The sequence below is a fragment of the Panthera leo genome, chromosome A2 (assembly GCF_018350215.1).
Source record: "Panthera leo isolate Ple1 chromosome A2, P.leo_Ple1_pat1.1, whole genome shotgun sequence".
NCBI classification, from domain to species: domain Eukaryota; kingdom Metazoa; phylum Chordata; class Mammalia; order Carnivora; family Felidae; genus Panthera; species Panthera leo.
Genome location: NC_056680.1, coordinates 11551663 through 11570728, shown reverse-complemented (window position 1 = coordinate 11570728; position 19066 = coordinate 11551663). Strand labels below are relative to the sequence as shown.

General features: G+C 52.6%; 1 protein-coding gene across 1 annotated transcript in view; it reads right to left on the bottom strand.

Annotated features, from left to right (window-relative positions):
* The window catches only part of LOC122214102 (cytochrome P450 4F22), a 28909-nt gene extending 11504 nt beyond the window's left edge, over positions 1-17405 (bottom strand). The window contains exons 1-3 of the mRNA XM_042928760.1: positions 17301-17405; positions 7623-7845; positions 3905-4049 (exon numbers count right to left, since the gene is read on the bottom strand). Of these exons, the coding sequence (XP_042784694.1) occupies positions 3905-4049; positions 7623-7844 (367 nt within the window). The 5' untranslated portion in view covers position 7845; positions 17301-17405. The remainder of the gene's footprint in view (positions 1-3904; positions 4050-7622; positions 7846-17300) is intronic.
* Between the last annotated feature and the right edge of the window lie 1661 nt (positions 17406-19066).

Genomic DNA, 19066 nt, shown 5'->3' with positions numbered 1-19066 from the left:
GAAAAAGCCACATTCTCTGTTCTTTCTACCACATGCCTTCTCTGCCTGAAACACTCTTCCTTCATCCTTTGAGTCTCTGCTTGGATGCCACCCCTTCTCCACCCATCCCTCTGGATTGCATCCATCCAGGTACAAGCCCCTGGAGAGGAGGGACCATGTTGATCACTGATATATGGGTGCTAAATAAATTTTCAGTGAATGAACCAGTCAAGGGATGAAAGAATGCAAAAATGGATGGTTGGATGGGTGGATGGATGGATGGATGGATGGGTGGGTGGATGGATGGGTGGGTGGATGGGTGGATGGGTGGGTGGGTGGGTGGATGGATGGGTGGGTGGATGAGTGAGTTAACTCCCTTTCTATGGGTTGAACAGATTTGTGACTGAATGGGCAGGGGCCCAGGAAAGAAGTACCTGAAACTCAAGTGATGTCACTTTTACCTGAGATGTGACTCAGCCACCTACACACACACTACCTAGGAATTGGCCAATCGTGCACACAGTCATCTGTCCACTCATCCTCCTATTCAGAGGGTTCTGCCACCCTCTGTACCCAACCCCTGCTGGGCAGTGCTGGGGACCAGAGGTGGCTCAGCTCCACACCCTGCCTGGAGGAGATCTGGCTGGGGCGAGAAAGAGAAGTAGAGGCATGCCATGCAAATATCAAGAAGGTAGAAAGTGTGCCAGAAGCAAAGGGAGGCACAGAGAAAGGGCTGCTGGAAGTCAAAGCAGGCTTCCTGGAAGAGGCAACACTGGAGAGAAAGGTAGAAGTCTATCTAGTCATGCCGTTCCTCTCTGAGATCTGGACTCCAGCCTAAGCCCCTTGAGGGTCTTTCTGATATACAGACCTGTTAAATGGTTGCCCAGACCAAGCACCATTCCCTAACACCCCCAATGTAAAACACAAGCTCATTTGCTTTGCACACAGATGCTCTGAGTCCAGCTTCTGTCTCACTGCCTACTCGTCCCCACACATCATCCTCACTCCAGACACCCCAAGTCACCTGAATTCCCCTGGCACTTTCACACATCTGCACCTTTGCACTGGGAGAACCCTCCACCTGAGACCTCTCATCTGGCAAACCCCTACACACATCCTTCAAGGCCCAGCGTCATTGACTTCTCCTCCGTGAAGTCTTCCCCAACCCCCGACCCCCACCCCAGGCTAAACCCTTGTTCTCCCATCCTCGGGTCCCTACACCTCTCCAACTTTGAATACTAGATTCCAGGAGAGGCCGTGACCAGGCTGCCTTTCCCCTCAGTGTCCCCTTCAGTAAAAAGCAGATGGTAACGTCTACCCTGGAGGAGGTCATATAAGAAAAGGCCCCACCTGGTGCTCAGCAGGAAGGTACATATCACTGTGGTTGAGAGCTCGGCCTCTGGGAGGGCCAGATCTGGGTTCAAATCCCAGCCCCACCACTAACTCAGCATGTAAACTTGGGCGTGTCAACCATTCTGGCCCTCCATTTCCTCATCTGCCAGAGGAGAAATAGAACAATTCTGCCTGCCTCGTGGCATCCCTATAAAAGCTCAATGAGCTAACATGTTCCTGGCACACGGCAGGTGCTCATTAAATATTTGTACACATAAATGAATAATTAACCAACTACTGGCTATTTTTATAACCATGATTATAATTATTGGTCATTGGTGTCACGAACTCAGGAGATGATTATCTGTATCCCCAGTTTGCAGCAAGCCCCCACCAGGGAAAAATAAATGCACAGCCGTCGTGGAAAGCTGTTGGGTGGTTCCTTAAAAAGTTAAAGGTAGAATTCCCATATGGCCCTGCATTTCTACTCCTCAGCACCTACCCAAGAGAAATGAAACTATACATCCGCACCGAAACCCGTGCAGGCATGTTCATAGCATCATTTGTAACAGCCTAAAGGTAGGAAGGACCCAAATGCCTGTTGGTGGATGAGCAGATAAACAAATTGTGGTATATCTGTATCCCCATACAATGGACTTCTACTCAGCCTTAAAAAAAGGAGGTCCTGATCATTGCTACAATGTGTGTGAACCTCGGAAACACCGTGCTAAGTGAAAGAGGTCAGTGCAAAAGGTCACATTTTGTATCATACCTTTACTGTGATATATCCAATAGGCAGAGCCATGGAGATAGAAAATAGAGTGGTACGTCCCAGAAGGGGGGGGGGGGGGGGGGAGGACGTAATCACTTAATGGGTACAGGTTGTTTTATGGGGCCATGAAAAAAAACTTGGAACTAGAGAGAGCCTTGGGTTGCACAACATTGTGAACACGCTACATACCTTACACTTTAAAATCGTACATTTTTAAATGGTTAATTGCATGCTACGTGAATTTCATCTCAATAAAAAATAAATGCATCAAGGCAAAAGCTGTAATGATATGCCTATATATCACGCTTCATTCTCTATAACGCATTTCCCCCTGCTTTCTCCCATTAATGCTCTCTACCCCAATTGCCCGATATAAGATGGAAAAGGTTTAGGAGGAGCTGTGCCTTTCTCAGGGCCCATGGGCTGTGTGGCTTTAGCCCCAGGCCATCAAGGTCCCCAGGTGTGGCCCTGAGGAGGCCCCGGTGTGGGGTGGGATCCACAGCTTGGGGCCAGGCCTGTCTGTCCTGACTCACAGCTCCGCCCCCCTCCCCCCACTCCTCCAGTGGGGGGAAGGCCCTGGATATCCTGCCTGTCCTGAGGGAGGGGAGGGGAGGGGAGGGGAGAGGGAGAGGCCGGGGCATCTACTGTGTGCCAAGGCCATGCGGGGGGGCTCCACTCCCTACTCCATCTGGAGTCTCACAACCATGTAAGATGCTCCTCAGGAATCTGCGGTTCTGAGGAGGAGAGGGAAGAAGGAGGAGGCAGAAAGAAAAACAGGACGTGAGAAAAGCAGGAGATGAGAAACCCCCATGAGCACCTACCCACATCACAGTGAGTCTTCACCACCACCCCATTTTACAGATCAGAAACTGAGGCCCTGAGAGGCTACATGAATTTCTGGGTCACATGGTGAGCGTGGCTCCACCCAGGATTCGAGCCCAGCCCGCCCAAGTCCTGGCCCAGGGCTCTTTGCACAACTTGGAGCCCATCCCTTAGGGAGGTCACCCTTCCCAGGGTCCAGGCTCCCCCTTTGTGCAGCGGGTCGGGCATCCCGGAATGAAACGTGGGGAGGGTACGGCTACTTTTTCATTCCTCCCTCCTCTCTCAAATGTCTCTGATGCCCCTGGAGGTGCCCAGTTACGCGCGAGGCCACACCAAAGATCCAGACTCCTAGGGGGAAGACGGAGCTGGAGGCAGACACACTCAGTCAGCCCTAGAGCATTAGGACGGAGAATGAGAAAGCCCGGAGAAGAAAACCATGATCTGTCTGGAGGGTCAAGGAAGTCTTCCTGGAGGAGGGGTCAGTGGATCCGGGTGTTGAAGGTTGAGCAAGGACTTGCCCAGCACACCCAGGAGCCCTACATCTTGGGACTGGTGTGGACTCAGAAGGGAGAAGCAATCTTTCTACGTCTCCTTTTCTACTAGTCAGGGTCGGCCCAGGTGAAAAGAATGGGCTGCGGGCTGGGATTGCCACAGCAGGGAATATCAGAACCCAAATGGTGGAACTGCCATGGCTTAGAATTAAGCAGCAACCACTTAACAAAATCTCAGGCAAACAATTCCCTGATCGAATATGTTTGGCTCTGACTTCTAGGTGGGCATGTTTGCCTCTCAAAGTTCCTAGGACCCCTAGACATTGCCGCACCTTTTCCCATGCTGTCCCCACTATCTGTATTACCATGGCTGCTTTGGTGAACTCCTATTCATCCTTCAAATCCCTACTCCAATGGCCCTTCCCTCAGATAGCCTACAGGCCCAGAAGCCCAGGTGATTTCTGGGAGTTGAGGGTTTATCCATCACTTAAAGGCCCAGCCCACCTACCTGAGGCACCCACTACGGGCTTGATGTAGTCAGGATGCACTAGAACCAACAGCGGCAAAATGGGGCCAATCCACACCAGGATCACATGATGCATGTTGTCCAGCACCTTCTTCTCATCTTGGAGGCCTGTCTCATTTGGAAGATACTGCAAGGGGTAGGAGGGAAGGACAGTGAGGAGGAGTCCAGCCCCAGCGTCCCCTAGCCTTTCCCTCCTTCCACCTCTCCCCTGTCCTTAAAACAAGCCCGGAAGAGCTGTATGATTGAGGGCAGCTGGCTGCACCTTGCTGAACCTCCATTCCCTCACCTGAGGAGTGGGGAAGAATCAACTCTCTGTCTGAGGGCAGCTGAGAACATGCATGAAATAACAAAATGAGAGACCGCCCCCCCCCCACCCACCCAGCACAGGGCATGACACACAGCCGGTGTTCCAGAAATAAAAACAGTAACAGTACACCCAATAATAATGATCGGCATTTGTTGAGTACTTGCTACGTTAGTAATAAAATACCACTAGCATTGTTATCTTTAACACATGAGTGTGCTCACAGCGTTAGGCGCTGCGGTGGTCATGGTTCATACAGTTAATACCTTCAACCTACCCAAGAATTCTGTGAAATACTTGCTACTATCTCCCCATTTCACTTTGCTTGGAAAGGTCAAATGACTTGTCTGAAGTTACAGGTGAGTAAGTGATTGCCCTGGTTCAGGCTTCCCCAGAAGCCTCACCCAGAACTCATGGCCCCGGGAGGAGGCAGGCTGGGCCTACAGGGTCAATGTTGTCCACACTGACCCGGCTAACTTTGGGCACCAGGGCCTGGCCACTGCCTCTAGGACCACCATTAAAGCCAGATGGCTCTTGGAATAAGAGCATTGGACGAAGGGCACGAAAAATGAGTAGGGGTTCATCGAACTGAGAAGGATATTTGGTAGAGGGCACAGTTCCAGCAAAGACCATGGAGGTGGGAAATCAGAGCCTGGCTATAGGAACAGGAAGTCATCCTACAGGACTAGACGTGAGTAGGGCGGGAGTCAGAGCCTAACGGGACTCGAACACTAGCTGAGGAGGTGAGACTTTCTCCGGACAGCAATGGGGAGTCATGGAGGGTGTGTGAGCGGAGGAGGGACATGGTTGGTTTCAAGAATCCTGGGACCAGGACGGGGCGACGGACTGGAGGCAGGAGCCCAAGGAGGAGGCTGGACCATGGTCCAGCAGAAGACAATGAGGCCTGAGCAGGGGTGGGAGGTGAAAGGGAGGGAGGAGATTCGGGCATAAACAGGCAAAACTTGGTGAGTGTGGTCCCAGGGGAGTCATTCCTAAAGCCAGATAAAATATTCTTGGAGATACTGAGTAGAAATGTACCTCCTCCTGCTTCCTTCTTCTGAGACACTCACTCCAAGTAGCATCCAAAATATTTCTAGGGGCGCCTGGGTACCTCAGTCTGACTCTTGATTTCAGCTCAGGTCGTGATCTCACGCTTCATGAGTTCGAGCCCTGCATCGGGCTCCACGCTGACAATGAGGAGGCTGCTTGGGATTCTTTCTCTCTAACTCTCTCTCTGCCCCTCCCCCGCCCCCACTCACATTCTCTCTCTTTCAAAATAAATAAACGTAAATAAAATAAAATAAAATAAAATAAAACAAAATAATAAAATAAAATAAAATCAATAAAATATTTCTAGAATCACTCGATACTTCCGGTCTCTGCAAGACTGGGGAGTTGAGCACACCCACCACCGCGTGGCAGGTTCAGAGTCAAGCATGCTGCCGACGTGACTTCAGGAATTGTCAAAATAACCTCATGAGGTTATCAGGAACAATCATAAGCCCCACACTGCAGATGGGAAAACCAAGGCACAGGGAGGTGACGTAGTTTGCTCAAGGTCGTGTGGCAGGAGAGGGTAGAGACGAGCATCAAGCCCACACTGACGACCACTGCCCTTGAACTGCCTCTCCAAAGTCCACCTCTGCCCTCGGCATGAGGCCTAAGCCAGGAAGGTCTCCACAACTGTCCCTCAGTTTCATGTAGGTCTAGAAGGGGGACCAGGTGAGTGCAGTAGGCAGTTAGGAACTGGAGTCTAAGACCCCAAAAGCCTCAGTGCCCTCAGGAGTCTGGCTTTCTTCTGACCTCTGAAGCCCTTTTAGAAAAGTGCAGGTTTTCTCAGCCAGACACAAGAGGTGGCAAAGGCACAGAGCTAAGAACAGGGATTCTGGAGCCAAACGGCCTAGGCTTGAACCCCAACTCTGCCGCCTACAAGCTGTGTGACCTAGGGCCAGCTACTTAACCTCTCTGTGCCATAGTATTCTTAGAAGCAAAATGGGGACAGTGGTGGGGCCTGCCGCCTAGGATTGTCAAGAGGACTGAGGGAACACGGGCTGGTGCAGCCACGCTGGAAAACAGTCTGGAGGCTCCGCAAAAAAACAAATAGAACTACCCTACGACCCAGCAATCGCACTACCAGGCATTTATCCACGGGATACAGGTGTGCTGTTTCGAAGGGACACGTGCACCCCCATGTTTATAGCAGCACCATCAATAATCGCCAAAGTATGGAAAGAGCCCAAATGTCCATTGATGGATGAACGGTTAAAGAAGATGTGGTATATCTATACAATGGAGTATTACTCGGCAATCAAAAAGAATGAAATCTTGCCATTTGCAACTACGTGGTTGGAACTGGAGGGTATTATGCTGAATGAAATTAGAGAAAAAAATCATATGACTTCACTCATATGAGGACTTTAAGAGACAAAACAGATGAACATAAGGGAAGGGAAACAAAAATAATATAAAAACAGGGAGGGGGACAACACAGAAGAGACCCATAAATATGGAGAACAAACTGAGGGTGACGGGAGGGGTTGTGGGGGGGGGAGGGGCTAAATGGGGAAGGGGCACTAAGGAATCTACTCCTGAAATCATTGTTGCACTATACGCTAACCAATTTGGATGTAAATTTAAAAAAATAAAAAATAAAATTAAATAAATAAATAAAATAAGAAAAAAAACCCAAAACATCAAACCATAAAAAAAAAAAAGAGGACTGAGTGAGTTAATATTTTTAAAGTACCTGATGTAATTCTAAGCACATGTATGTGAAATAAGAAATGAAAGGCAGGGCTCCTGGATGGCTCTGTCAGTTAAGCGACTGACTTTGGCTCAGATCATGATCTCGCGATTCATGAGTCTGAGCCCCGCGTCCGGCTCTATGCTGACAGCTCGGAGCCTACAGCCTGCTTCTGATTCTGTGCCTCCCTCTCTCTGCCCCTCCCCTGCTTGTGCTCTGTCTCTCTCTGCCTCTCCAAAATGAATACACGTTAAAAAAAATTAAAAATTTAAAAAAAAAATGAAAGGCAAGGTAAGAGAATGAAAGAAAGGGTGCAACCACATCGGGGGTGGGGTGGGGCAAAATCCACAGGGGTCCCCCCACCCCGCCCGGGGATCACAGAACCCGATGACTTTCACGTGCACTGGTACCTGTTGCTACAGCAATAGGCCTGAAATTACAGAGAAATCTTTCGACTCAGCTCTGCCTCGCCTCAGCTGTGTGACCTCGGGTAAATGGCTTGACCTCTCTGAGCCTCCGTCACACTTAGATCCTGGAAAACGGGTCTGTTCGTGGCCCTGACCAGATTCTTGGGGGATGAAAGAAACCATCAGGTCCGTTATCCTTACTGAATACCTGGGACCCGCCCAGCCCACCTGCCCAGCCCCACACACCATGCCCAGGTGGCCCAGCAGCCAGTTGCGCCGGGGTGGCTGGGGGAAGCAGCTCAGCCGGCGGCAGGTGACGTAGCAACGCCAGGAGAACCTCAGGAGCTGTATCAGCAGGCGGCAGAGGAAGAAGAGCAGGGACAGGACGAGTGCAGACACCGCATACAAGCGGAAGGCGGTCTTCTCCAGTCCCAGGAGGTACAACAAGTGCTCCGTGACGGGCAGCATCCTGCGGGAACACACGGGATGGGGGTCAGTGCAGGTAGGAACCACTCTGGCCATGTGTGTGCCATACACAAGATGACCTGTGGGGTCAAGCATAGGGTACCTGGCACACAGGAGGTGCTCAATGCACATGAGTCCCAGACACCAAGGATACCCCGCTAACTTTCCCCAGCAGTGACCTTCAGCGAGCTGACCAGACGGACACCTGTCCATATGCCCTCAGTCTTCACTTCGCAGGGCATCCTTCCTGACTTCTCTGCCCATGCCTGGCTGGCCAGAGGGTTGGAAAATTAAAACACGTACACCTCCACGCCGAAAGCAGCTCTTAACCAATGACGGATGAATATTGCCAGATAACTACCTCCTCCCCTTGGGGCAATGACCCTGAGATGGGAGTTTCACATGCACTCCCAGGCTTCCACAGCAGGATTAAACTCCGACTGCCCACAGAAGAAACTTTCTCTATTAGCTGCCTTCCTTCCCTGTCTTCCCTCTTTTTCTCTATTCACTTGAGGTGAGATTCACCCAACACGAAACGAACCGTTTTAAAGTACAGTTGAGCCTTGAACAATGCAGGGGTTAGGGGGGTCCCAAGCCCTGTGCAGCCAGAATTCCATGTGTAACGTTTGACCCCCCGCAAAACTGAACTGCTCATAGCCTACTGTTGACTGGAAGCCTTACTGATAACATTAACGGCCAATTAACACATATTTTGAATGTTACATGTATTATATACTGTATTCTTACAAGAAAATAAGCTGCAGAGAAGAAAATGTTGTTGAGAAAGTCATAAGAAAGAGAAAATAGGGGCTCAGTCTGTTGAGCGTTCGACTTCGGCTCAGGACATGATCTCACGGTTGGTGAGTTCGAGCCCCACATCGGGCTCTGTGCTGACAGTATAGAGCCTGGAGCCTGCTTCGAATTCTGTGTCTCCCTCTCTCTCTGACCCTCCCCTGTCCATGCTCTGTCTCTCTCTGTCTCAAAAATAAACATTAAAAAAATTAAAAAAAAATAAAAAATAATAATAATAATATTAATGACACAGTGACCAGGTATAGAGCATTGCAATGTGCCATGCTCCACACTCAGGGATGTACATGCCTCATTTTATGGTGCCTTAAAGTGGGCCTTGGAGTTGGGTCCTACCATTCTCTCCATTGTTTGCACAACTCAATCTCTGTTCCTCTAACTCAAGAGAGATGGGAGCTGACAGAGGCCCCCTGAACCCCTACCAAAGGCCAAACTCAATCACATTGGGGGCCCACAGATCTCAGACAGTGTCGAGGAGATTGCTGAAAATGGTTGGATCTTGCCCTCGTCTCTCCTTTCCCCTTAGTCCAGACACCCAAGGGTTCTCTCTGTGCCCCACCTCCTTGGGCAACACAGCTAAAGGAACCCTACCCTCCAGGTCCTCACCTGAGTCCCCAGTCCCCCCCACCCCCCCCCCCACCGGCCCATGGTTCCCTCCATTAGGGGCTCAGAGTCACTGGCTTTTCCACCAGCCAATGACCAACTGTATCATCCACGCAGAAGATGTGAAGTTTCTATTGGTTACCACATCCTGGGAAAACAGCTGGGTGCATCATCACCAAATTTGGAGAGTCCCATTGGGACGGTCTGACTTACACTACCAGCCATGCAATTGACATGACCACTCATTAGGGTGTCTGGTACCAAGGAGAGACAGAAAGGGAATAACAAGTGTTGGCAAGGATGCGGAGAAACCTTGAACCCTGATGCCTTGCTCGTGGGGATGTAAAATGGTGCGGCTTTGCTGTGGAAAACAGTGTGGTGGTTCCTCAAAATATTAAACATAGAACCACCATATGATCCAGCAATCCCACCTCTGGATAGATCCCCAAAAGAAGTGAAAGCAGGGACTCAAACAGATATTTGCACACCCATGTTCACAGCAGCATTAGTCACAAGGGCCAAAAGGTAGAGGCAGCCCAAGTGCCCAAGAAAAGAACAGACACACATACTGTGGCCTATCCATACACTGGAATATTATTCGGCCATAAAAAGGGAAATCTGACGCAGGCTACAACATGGATGGACCTCAAGGACATTACGTTAAGTGAAATAAGAGACACAAAAAACAAATGCTCTGTGATCCCACGTATAGGAGGTCCCCAGAGGAGGCAGGTTCAGAGACAGGAAGCAGAATGGCGGGCACCAGGACCGGCGGGAGGGGGGATAGGGAGTCAGAGTTTTAATTGAAGAAGACAGAAAAGCTCTGGACGTGGATGGTGGTGATGGCTGCACAACAGTGTGAATGTACTTAAGGCCACTGAACTGTTCACTGAAAATGGTTAAGACTGGGGGGCGGGGGACACCTGTGTGGCACAGTCGGTTAAGCATCCCACCCTTGATCTCGGCTCAGGTCATGATCCCACAGTTTGTGAGATCAAGCCCTGTGTTGAGCTCTGCGCTGACGGTGCAGAGCCTGCTTGGGATTCTCTCTCTCTCCCTCTCTCTCTCTCTCTCTCTCTACAACCCCCCCCCCAAATAAATAAATAAACATTAAAAAAAAAAAAAAAGACTGCATGTCTCGAAGGAGGTAAAGCAGAGATAGAGGTGGCTGAATACTGGTCCCCCAAAGAGATCAGGTCTCTGGAACATGGGAATGTGATCTTAACTGCCAGAGTCTTTGCAGACGGGACTAGAGATGAGAAGATTATCCGGGATTGGATTGTCTAGGTTGGTCCCAACTGGAATCGCAAATCTCCTCATAAGAGAGAGGCCGAGGGAGACTCAACACACAGAAGAGAAGAAGGCCGTGGAAAGATGAAGGCAGACACTGGAGGGATGCGGCCGCCAGCCCAGGCACCCTGGAACCACTAGAAGCTGGGAGAGGCAGGGAGCAGATTCTGCCCTAGAACCTCCAGAGGGAGCACGGCCCTGCCCTCACCTGGGTTTCAGACTCCTGGCCTCCAGAACTCTGAGAGAATGAAAGTGTGCTGTTTCAAGCCACCCAGTTCGTGGTAATTCGTCACAGCAGCCACAGGAAACAAATACACGGAGTAAGAGGGTACAGACCGATCCCTCCAGATGAGGTGGCCTGTGTGTGTCTCTTGGGGGAAGGCTCTCTGGGCAGACAGCTGAGTGAAGAACTGGGCTTTCTCATTAAATGCACATCTGCACACACACGCACGTAGTTGGGGTCTTTTTAATACATATATATATATTTTTTTTGAGACAGAGAGAGAGAGAAAGCGAGAGTGGGGAAGGGGCAGAGATAGAGAATCCCAAGCAGGCTCCGTGCTGTCAGCGCAGAGCCTGATGTGGGGCTCAAACCCACAAGCCGTGAGATCAGAACCTGAGCCGAAATTAAAAGTTGGATGCTTAACCGACTGAGTCACCCAGGTGCCCCTAAGGTTTTATTTTTTTTTTAATGTTTATTTATTTTTGAGAGAGAGAGAGAGAGAGAGAGAGACAGAGCGTGAGCAGGGGAGGGGCAGAGAGAGAGGGAGACACAGAATCGGAAACAGGCTCCAAGCTCTGAGCTGTCAGCACAAGAGCCCGACGCGGGGCTTGAACTCACGGACTGTGAGATCATGACCTGAGCCGAATTAGGACGCTTAACCGACTGAGTCACCCAGGCACCCACATGTAGCTGGGTTCTAATCCTGACTCCACGGACTGGCTGTGTGGCCTAGGCCTCAGTTTCCCTATCTGAAACTGGGGGTGACTGTAAAAGATGATCTTTGGGTCCACCCCAGTGTGACCTTTTCCTGCGTGTGGCCCAGGGTGGGGTCACCGCTTTGGCAGGCCCAAGACCTCTGGGTCACCTCTAACCCCTGGGCAACCTGGCTGTAGTCTGGCTGCCACTCCAGACACCACAGTCACCTTTCTGAAGGTCCGTCACTCTCCTGCTCTAACACCATCCATGGCTCCCCACTGCCCTCAGTCTGGCATCCAAAGCCCTTGAGGAGCTGACCACCCCCGCCCATCCTCCACTTCAGCCATAAAGATCCCCCTTCTCAGGATGTTTCGGACCCTTTCACCCAAGCTATAAACGTTGGATTCCTTAGAGCTGGTCCTGAGTCATCGCTTCCTCTCTCTCCATGTATACGCCCTGGGGAGCTCACCCCCTCCCATGGCTTTTGTGACCCTGTCTCTGAGATGCCTCCCATGTCTTGATGACACCACCTCCTGGATGGCCTCCAGGGGCATATCTCAGACCCTCACATTCACCTCACCTCCTTCCTCCCTCTCTGCCCACACCCAGTTCGTTGCCAGGTCCTGCCAGTAGTGTATCGTAAATATCTTTCACTCTCATTCACGTTTCCCCATCCCCATCACCTCAACCCACGTCAGGCCACCACTGCAGTGGCCTCCTCCCCTTGGTCTCCCGGGTTCCCTCCCGCCCCTCCCCCAGCAGTCCATTCTCCACCCAGCAGCCAAAGGGATCTCCCTAAAATTAGATCACAGCCTTCCCCTGTTCAAAGTCCTCCCCATTATGCTGAACACAATTCAGATTCCTTCCCACGGACTGAGACGCCCTGTGCGCCCGGCCCCTGTGGACCCCTCCAGCCTCTCCCACGGCTCTCCCCGCTGCTGACTCAACTCCAGCCACTCTGGCCACAGGCCAAATTCATTCCCGCTTCAGAGCCTTTGCACGTGCTGTTCCCTCCAACCTGGCATGCCTTTCCCCCAGCTCTGCCCACAAGGGCCCCTCCTCATCCTCCCGGACCACCTCTGCTTTTCACCACAATCAGCCACCTCCTTTATTGAGCACCTTCTGTGTCCAGTGGCTTTCTCAGCCATTTCTTTCATCTTCCCAGGAGCCCTTCGAGGCAGCTGGGGTTCTTCTGAGTAGAGTCACAGCAAGAACCCCCACCCCCGCCCAGAACAATCCCAGCTGATATCCTGACAAAGGAAATGTCTTCCTGAAATACTGAAATGGGGAGGAACGGAAACAAGAGAAAGCACCAGCCCTCAAAGAGGAGACCCTGCCCCAGGAAGGCAGGTGCACAGGAGGGAGGGAGCTCTGAACCGCCATGCCCACCCCCCTATGCGGGACGTGGGCTGCGGCTTTTCCCAGGACAGGCTGCTCCAAGCAGAAAGAGCACACACTGGATCCCCAGCTGGCTGTCACCCTGGGAGCCTCAGTCTTCTCATCTATGAAATGGAAACAATATCAAGAAGTCCATCTGATGCTTCGGGGAGGAGCTCAATAAATAGTGCCTTGGGGAAGTTAAATCCTCTCTTTCTGCAGCTGGGTTCCACTCGCCCACCCCCAGCAAGAGCACTCCTGCCAGCACCCCCCCCCCCCAAAAGAAAGTGCTGCAAAAACCTTTGAAGCAGTGCAGCCGCTTTGAGAAATAGCTTCGCAGTTCCTCAAAAAGCTAAACATAGAATTTTCATGTGACCTGGAAATTCCACTCCTAGGTATATAGTCAAAAGAATGCAGGGGCGCCTGTGTGGCTCAGTCGGTTGAGCGTCCGACTCTTGATTTCGGCTCAGGTCACGATGCCAGGCATGGGGTCGAGCCCTGCATCAGACTCCATGCTGGCTGTGGAGCCTGCTTAAGATTCTCATTCTTTCTCCCTCTGGTCCTCCACCTCTCTCTCTCTCTCTCTCTCTCTCTCTCTCTCTCTCTCTCTCTCTCAAATAAAATAAAATTAAAATTAAAACTAAAGAATGTAAAACATCCTCAGATACTTGTATATGAATATGAATAGCAGCACTATTCAGAATAGCCCAAAGGTGGAAACAATCCAAATGTCCATCAATGAATGAATGGATAAGTATCATGTGATATATTCGTGTGATGGAATATTACTTGGTCATGAAAAGGGGTGCCTGGGTGGCTCAGTCGATTAAGCGTCTGACTTCGGCTCAGGTCATGATCTCCCAGTCCGTGAGTTCGAGCCCCGCGTCGGGCTCTTGTGCTGACAGCTCAGAGCCTGGAGCCTGCTTCGGGTTCTGTGTGTCCCTCTCTCCCTGCCCCTCCCCCACTTGTGCTCTGTCTCTCTCTGTCTCTCAAAAATGAATAAATGTAAAAAAAAATTTTTTAACAAAGATGCCACTCAAATGAAAAAATAAGCCTGGGGGCGCCTTGGGTGGCTCAGTCGGTTGAGTGTCCAACATCAGCCCAGGTCATGATCTCACGGTCTGTGAGTTCGAGCCCCGCGTCGGGCTCTGTGCTGACAGCTCAGAGCCTGGAGCCTGCTTCGGATTCTGTGTCTCCCTCTCTCTCTCTCTCTGCCCCTCCCCTGCTCATGCACACGCTCTCATTCTCTCTCTCTCTCTCTCTCTCTCCCCCTCTCCCTCTCTCTCTCAAATATAAATAAACATTAAAAAATAAAGAATAAAATAAAATAAAGTATTAATTGCGGGGTGCCTGGGTGGCTCAGTCAGTGTCGACGACTTTGGCTTAGGTCATGATCTCATGGTTTGTCTGTTGACAGCTCAGAGCCTGGAGCCTAATTCAGATTCTGTGTCTCCTTCTCTCTGCCCCTCCCCTGCTCGTGTTCTCTCTCTCTCTCTCTCTCTCTCTCTCTCTCTCTCTCTCTCAAAAAAAAAAAATAATAATAATAATAAACATTTAAAACATTTTTTTTAATAAATAAAAAAATTAATTGTTTGAGGGTTGCCTGGCCAGCTCAGTGGGTAGAGCATGCGACTCTTGATCTCAGGGTTGTGAGATTGAGCCCCACGTTGGGTGTAGAGATTACCTAAAAAGATAAAAAAAATCTTTTTAAAAAAGTTAATTATTTGAAATTAAGGAAAAATGAATTAAGATGCTTTAATTGGGGACAAGGTGTTCTGGGGGTTCAGACAGTCGTTTCCTTTCGTGACTTGAGTGCTGGTGACACGTGTGGGTTCAATTCGCAAACACTCCTGAACTGCCCAGTTGCAGAATGTGCACTTCCCTATACCCCCCGTATTGCACTTCAACTTAAAAAAATTAAAAATAAAATGAAAATTTGTTTCCCGATTGCATCGTCTTTTAAAATGTGCATCTTTGGGGCGCCTGGGTGGCTCAGTTGGCTAAACACCCAGCTTTGCTCAGGTCATGATCTCACGGTTCGTGGGTTCGAGCCCCGCGTCGGGCTCTGTGCTGACAGCTCAGAGCCTGGAGCCTGCTTCCGATTCTATGTCTCCCTCTCTCTCTGCCCCTCCCCCACTCACTCTCTCTTTCTCTCTGTCTCTCAAAAATAAGTATTAAAAAAAAATTTCAAATGTGCATCTTTGACTCAAACCAGCCTGGGTCCCAGTCGCGGCCCTGTGATTCCCCCAAGTCAGCAGCCTTGAGTAGTCTAGTCCCCACCCCCAGCTTCCATGCGCCAATCTGTGAAATGGGTTAACAATAGCAGGAGCCACCCCTTAAAGGTTGCTTGGGACACTTCAGTGAGATGAGGTCTGGTAGGCGGTATGCAAGATTTTAGCCATTATTCCTGCTTCTATTATTTACTAGTTTATGGGAGCGAGATAAACGCAAGGCTGACACTCTCAGGATGCTGTGAGAGGCTGGCAAACTTCAGAGCATCAGACACCAGGCAAGGGCACCCAGCAGCCCCACCCCAGCAGAGGTGGCCCCGCCTGTCCTGCTGGGGCCGGCATTATCTGAAAACGGAGGAGCCCGCGACTGGTTCCGTGGCCCACGCCCAAGGAGCGCTGGTTTGTCAGGTTAGCCCGGCCGCCAGTCAGGGACTTGTCATACAAGGTGTGTGGGCTCCTGAGAAGGAATGCAGGACACGACCATGCCCCCCCCCACACACACACCCCGGACACGCACACCACCAGAAATCACACATGTTGCCTCTCCTTGAACTGCAGGTCCTGGGACCCACCTGTCATCCAAGCACCCAACACTGGCTCCACTGCCCTGGCTCCACTGCCCCACATCCTAGCCCTGCCCTTCACTCACTCTGGAAGCCAGTAGTCAAAACAGCCTGCCTCCTCTCCCTGCTCATGCCAACCAAACACCCTCTCTATGCCAAAGAGCTGCCTGACCCCAGAGACTCCTATTCTCCCAAAGTGCCAGACCCTAGAAGTCTGAGCTGAGAGGGGGCTTACCCCCGATTTCTGGGGTTCGGAGAAGGGGCTGCAGGAGCAGTTCTGAGGGCAGAGCCAAGCTGGCAAATCGAGGTGGGAAGGAGGGCCTCGCCGCAGCTGTGGGCACACTGTAGGCTGTCGCCCACAGCTTCCTCGGCCCAAAGGAGATCCTGACAGAAAAAGAAGTTTACGAACCACCAGTAATCTAGACCATCCCAGAACTGCAATTGCCTCTGCCCACCATCTCAGCACTTGGACACGAGCCTCGGAAAGGATTCCACAAAGCTCCACCTCAGAGCTGTGTGACCTCAGGTGAATGTCTGCACCTCTCTGAGCCTCAATTTCCTCACATGTAAGACAGGAACTATATTACCCACTTCACAGGGCTTTGATAACAATGCCACATTTTTAATGTGCTCAGCTCAGGGCTTGGCACACGGCAAGCCCCCGATCAAAGGTGCCTCTCCTTGCTGTTGGGGCTGGCACCATATCCGTTAGTGCTTGCCCAGTCATCTGGGATTTGGAGAATGGGGTCCCAGGCTTGCCAGGGAGGCGGGAGGGGGCTGCCTTCTCCGTCTGCGGAGTCATCCAAGCCCCTCTGTGGATACCAACCCAGGTCACCACTGGACACCAGTCCAGGGCTAATGTTACCGCTCAGAAACCCAAGCTGGGCTATGCAGAGAGGCCGGGGCCATTGGAAAGTGCACAGGATGTTGGGGTCACACAGGGCCGGTTTGTTCAAATCCCAGCTCCCCCACTGTCTCCCCGTCTCCCTCCCACCTCCAGCCTGAGACTCCCCAGTTGGCAGGTCTCAGCCGCCTCACGTGGTCCAAGCGGGGAGGGCCAGCCCCTTGGACACCAGGGAGCATACATCCCTCCGGCATCCAACAAACGTCAGCTGGTACCAACCGCGGGACCTCACACAACCCTCACAGCCAACTCTGGGGGCCCAGGAGGGCATCTCCTCTTTTCAGGCTCTGTGCCTGCCATGGGTGGGGAGAGGGACGGTGAAGGCACCCGGATCACTAGCGTAAAGTCCCTGAGGGAGACGCTGTGGAGTGACTCCGGTCCGCCCTGCGGCACAGGGCAGGGCCTGGATCCGCCCGAGAGGTCCTGATGGGGAGGGGGCTCTTCCTGAGGTCCCTTCCCATCACGGAAACCCGGGGAGAAGGATGTACCCAGGACTCCGAGGGGCGCGCTCAAAACAACTGCGCCCAAAAGCGGCGGCCGTCGGGGACACGCCCACGTCCCCCCAGGAGGAGCCTCTGGGACCCGCCGCCGCCGCCGCCGCCGCCGCCGCCGCCGCCGCCGCCTGGGTCGTGGGGATTCCCGGGGCGGGCTGCCCCCAGCCCCTCGCGTCCCCGCTGACAGCACCCGCGCCTGCCGGGCGCCTCGGGTTACAGCGCAGCGCCCCGGCCGTGCTCGGGTTACCGCCCCCCCGCGCGCACTCACCTCGCGGGTCTCGGCCTCGGCCTCGGCCTCTCGATCCGGGATCCAGATCCGACCGCACCGCAACCTCGGTTCTGACCGCGCCGTCCGGCGGCCGGGCCCTTTAACCCCGCCCGGCCCCGCCGCGAGGCCCGCCCCCGGCCCGCCCCCGGCCTCGCCAGCCTCTGGGCGGGGACCGAGGCTAGGCCCCCAGAGACGGAGAGAACCAGAGACAGAGTCGTGGATGCGTGGAGAGCGACGGAAAGGGAAAGACGCAGAGCCGGGGATGGAGAGACCGACAGGTGGAGAGATGGAGAAAAAGCCGCAGACAGAGACAGCGAAAGAGACATTGGAGACACAAAGGCTTGAACACCCAGCATCCCCAAACCACCACACTCCCTGCCCCTCTGCCCATGCCTGGCTCCACTTAGTGCCCAGATCCCCCCCCCCCCCCTCAGGCCCGCTCCTTAACACCCTCCTCTTGCACCAGCACCCTCAAAGCCCACACGTCAGGACCTGCTCCCACGCTTGGACAGGGGTCCCTAAGCCAGCAACCCTGACGCCCCACGCGGCCCCAGGAATCCTCAGGCTCCATCGGCCCTGGGGAGCCAGCCGTTCTGCTCCCTCTGGATTCAACCCACCCTCCTGGGGCTCTACTAGCAGCTGCAGCCTCTTCCTCCAGGAAGACCTCCAGCCTCAACAAGCCGCACCAGACTCTGGTCCTGCTCCTCTCACCCCCACCCACCCACCCACCGTCAGCCAACTCGACCATCCCACTAAGATGTTGTCCTTGGCCAGTTTATCTGCTCCAGATAGATCCAGACAGGGTCAGTCCCGCCCCGGATTTGGAAGAGATGCCCGTGTCAGTGGGTGGGTGGGTGACTGATCTGGGCAAGTGGGCAGACAGATGGGAGGAATCACAGCTGGCCGTTGGCTCTCCACTGCCTCCACAGGGCCAAATGGCATGGTGCATACTGGACACCCAGGTAGTATCTGTCAAAGAAAAAATGTAAAAAGCCACAGGAGATTAGAGAGATCAAAGCCTCCGACCATAATTGCAGGCTCATCTGGGGAAACTAAGGCAGATGCTGGCAGCTGGAGGAGAGGCACGACTGGCTGGGTTCAGGCAGGAGCCAGACCAGACACTGAGAAGCCTGAAGCTGTAAGGAGACATCGCCCTCCTCTCAGTGAGTTCCAAAGCTAAAACCACAGCGAACCATTAGGAAACTGAAGAAAGGGCAAGGAAGTTCAGACTGTTTTCCCCAGGATGACCATTCCAAAGCCTTTCGATCTGTCAGAAATAAATTCTTGATCCTGTTACAGACAACGGGTGATCCCCTCCTGGCTTTGGGGGCCAACCAGGTGGGAAGTCTGATCATGGGGCTGGTTAGCCTGGGGGATGGGAGCCAGGGGGTGGAGCAGGCCCGGAGCTGTGCTGGACTCTCAGAGGACAGGGCCAGGGGTTACAGCCACAGTCAAAGCCACATAACACTATGGGCTCTGGAGGCAGAGGGTTCGGGTGGCTTTATCGGTTACTGTGTACCCACCTCAGAAGATTGTCACCCAAGGCAATCCTGTCCCTCAAGAGACAATCTGACAATGTCTGAAGACACTTTGGCCATCACAGCTGGACGCTGGGGTACCGCTGGCCTCTAGTGGGTAGAGGCCAGGAATGCTGATAAACACCTTACAATGCACTCACAGGATGGCCCCTCGCCAAAGAGAATGATCTTGGGGCACCTGGGTGGCTCAGTCGGGTGAGCATCTGACTCTCGATCTCAGCTCAGGTA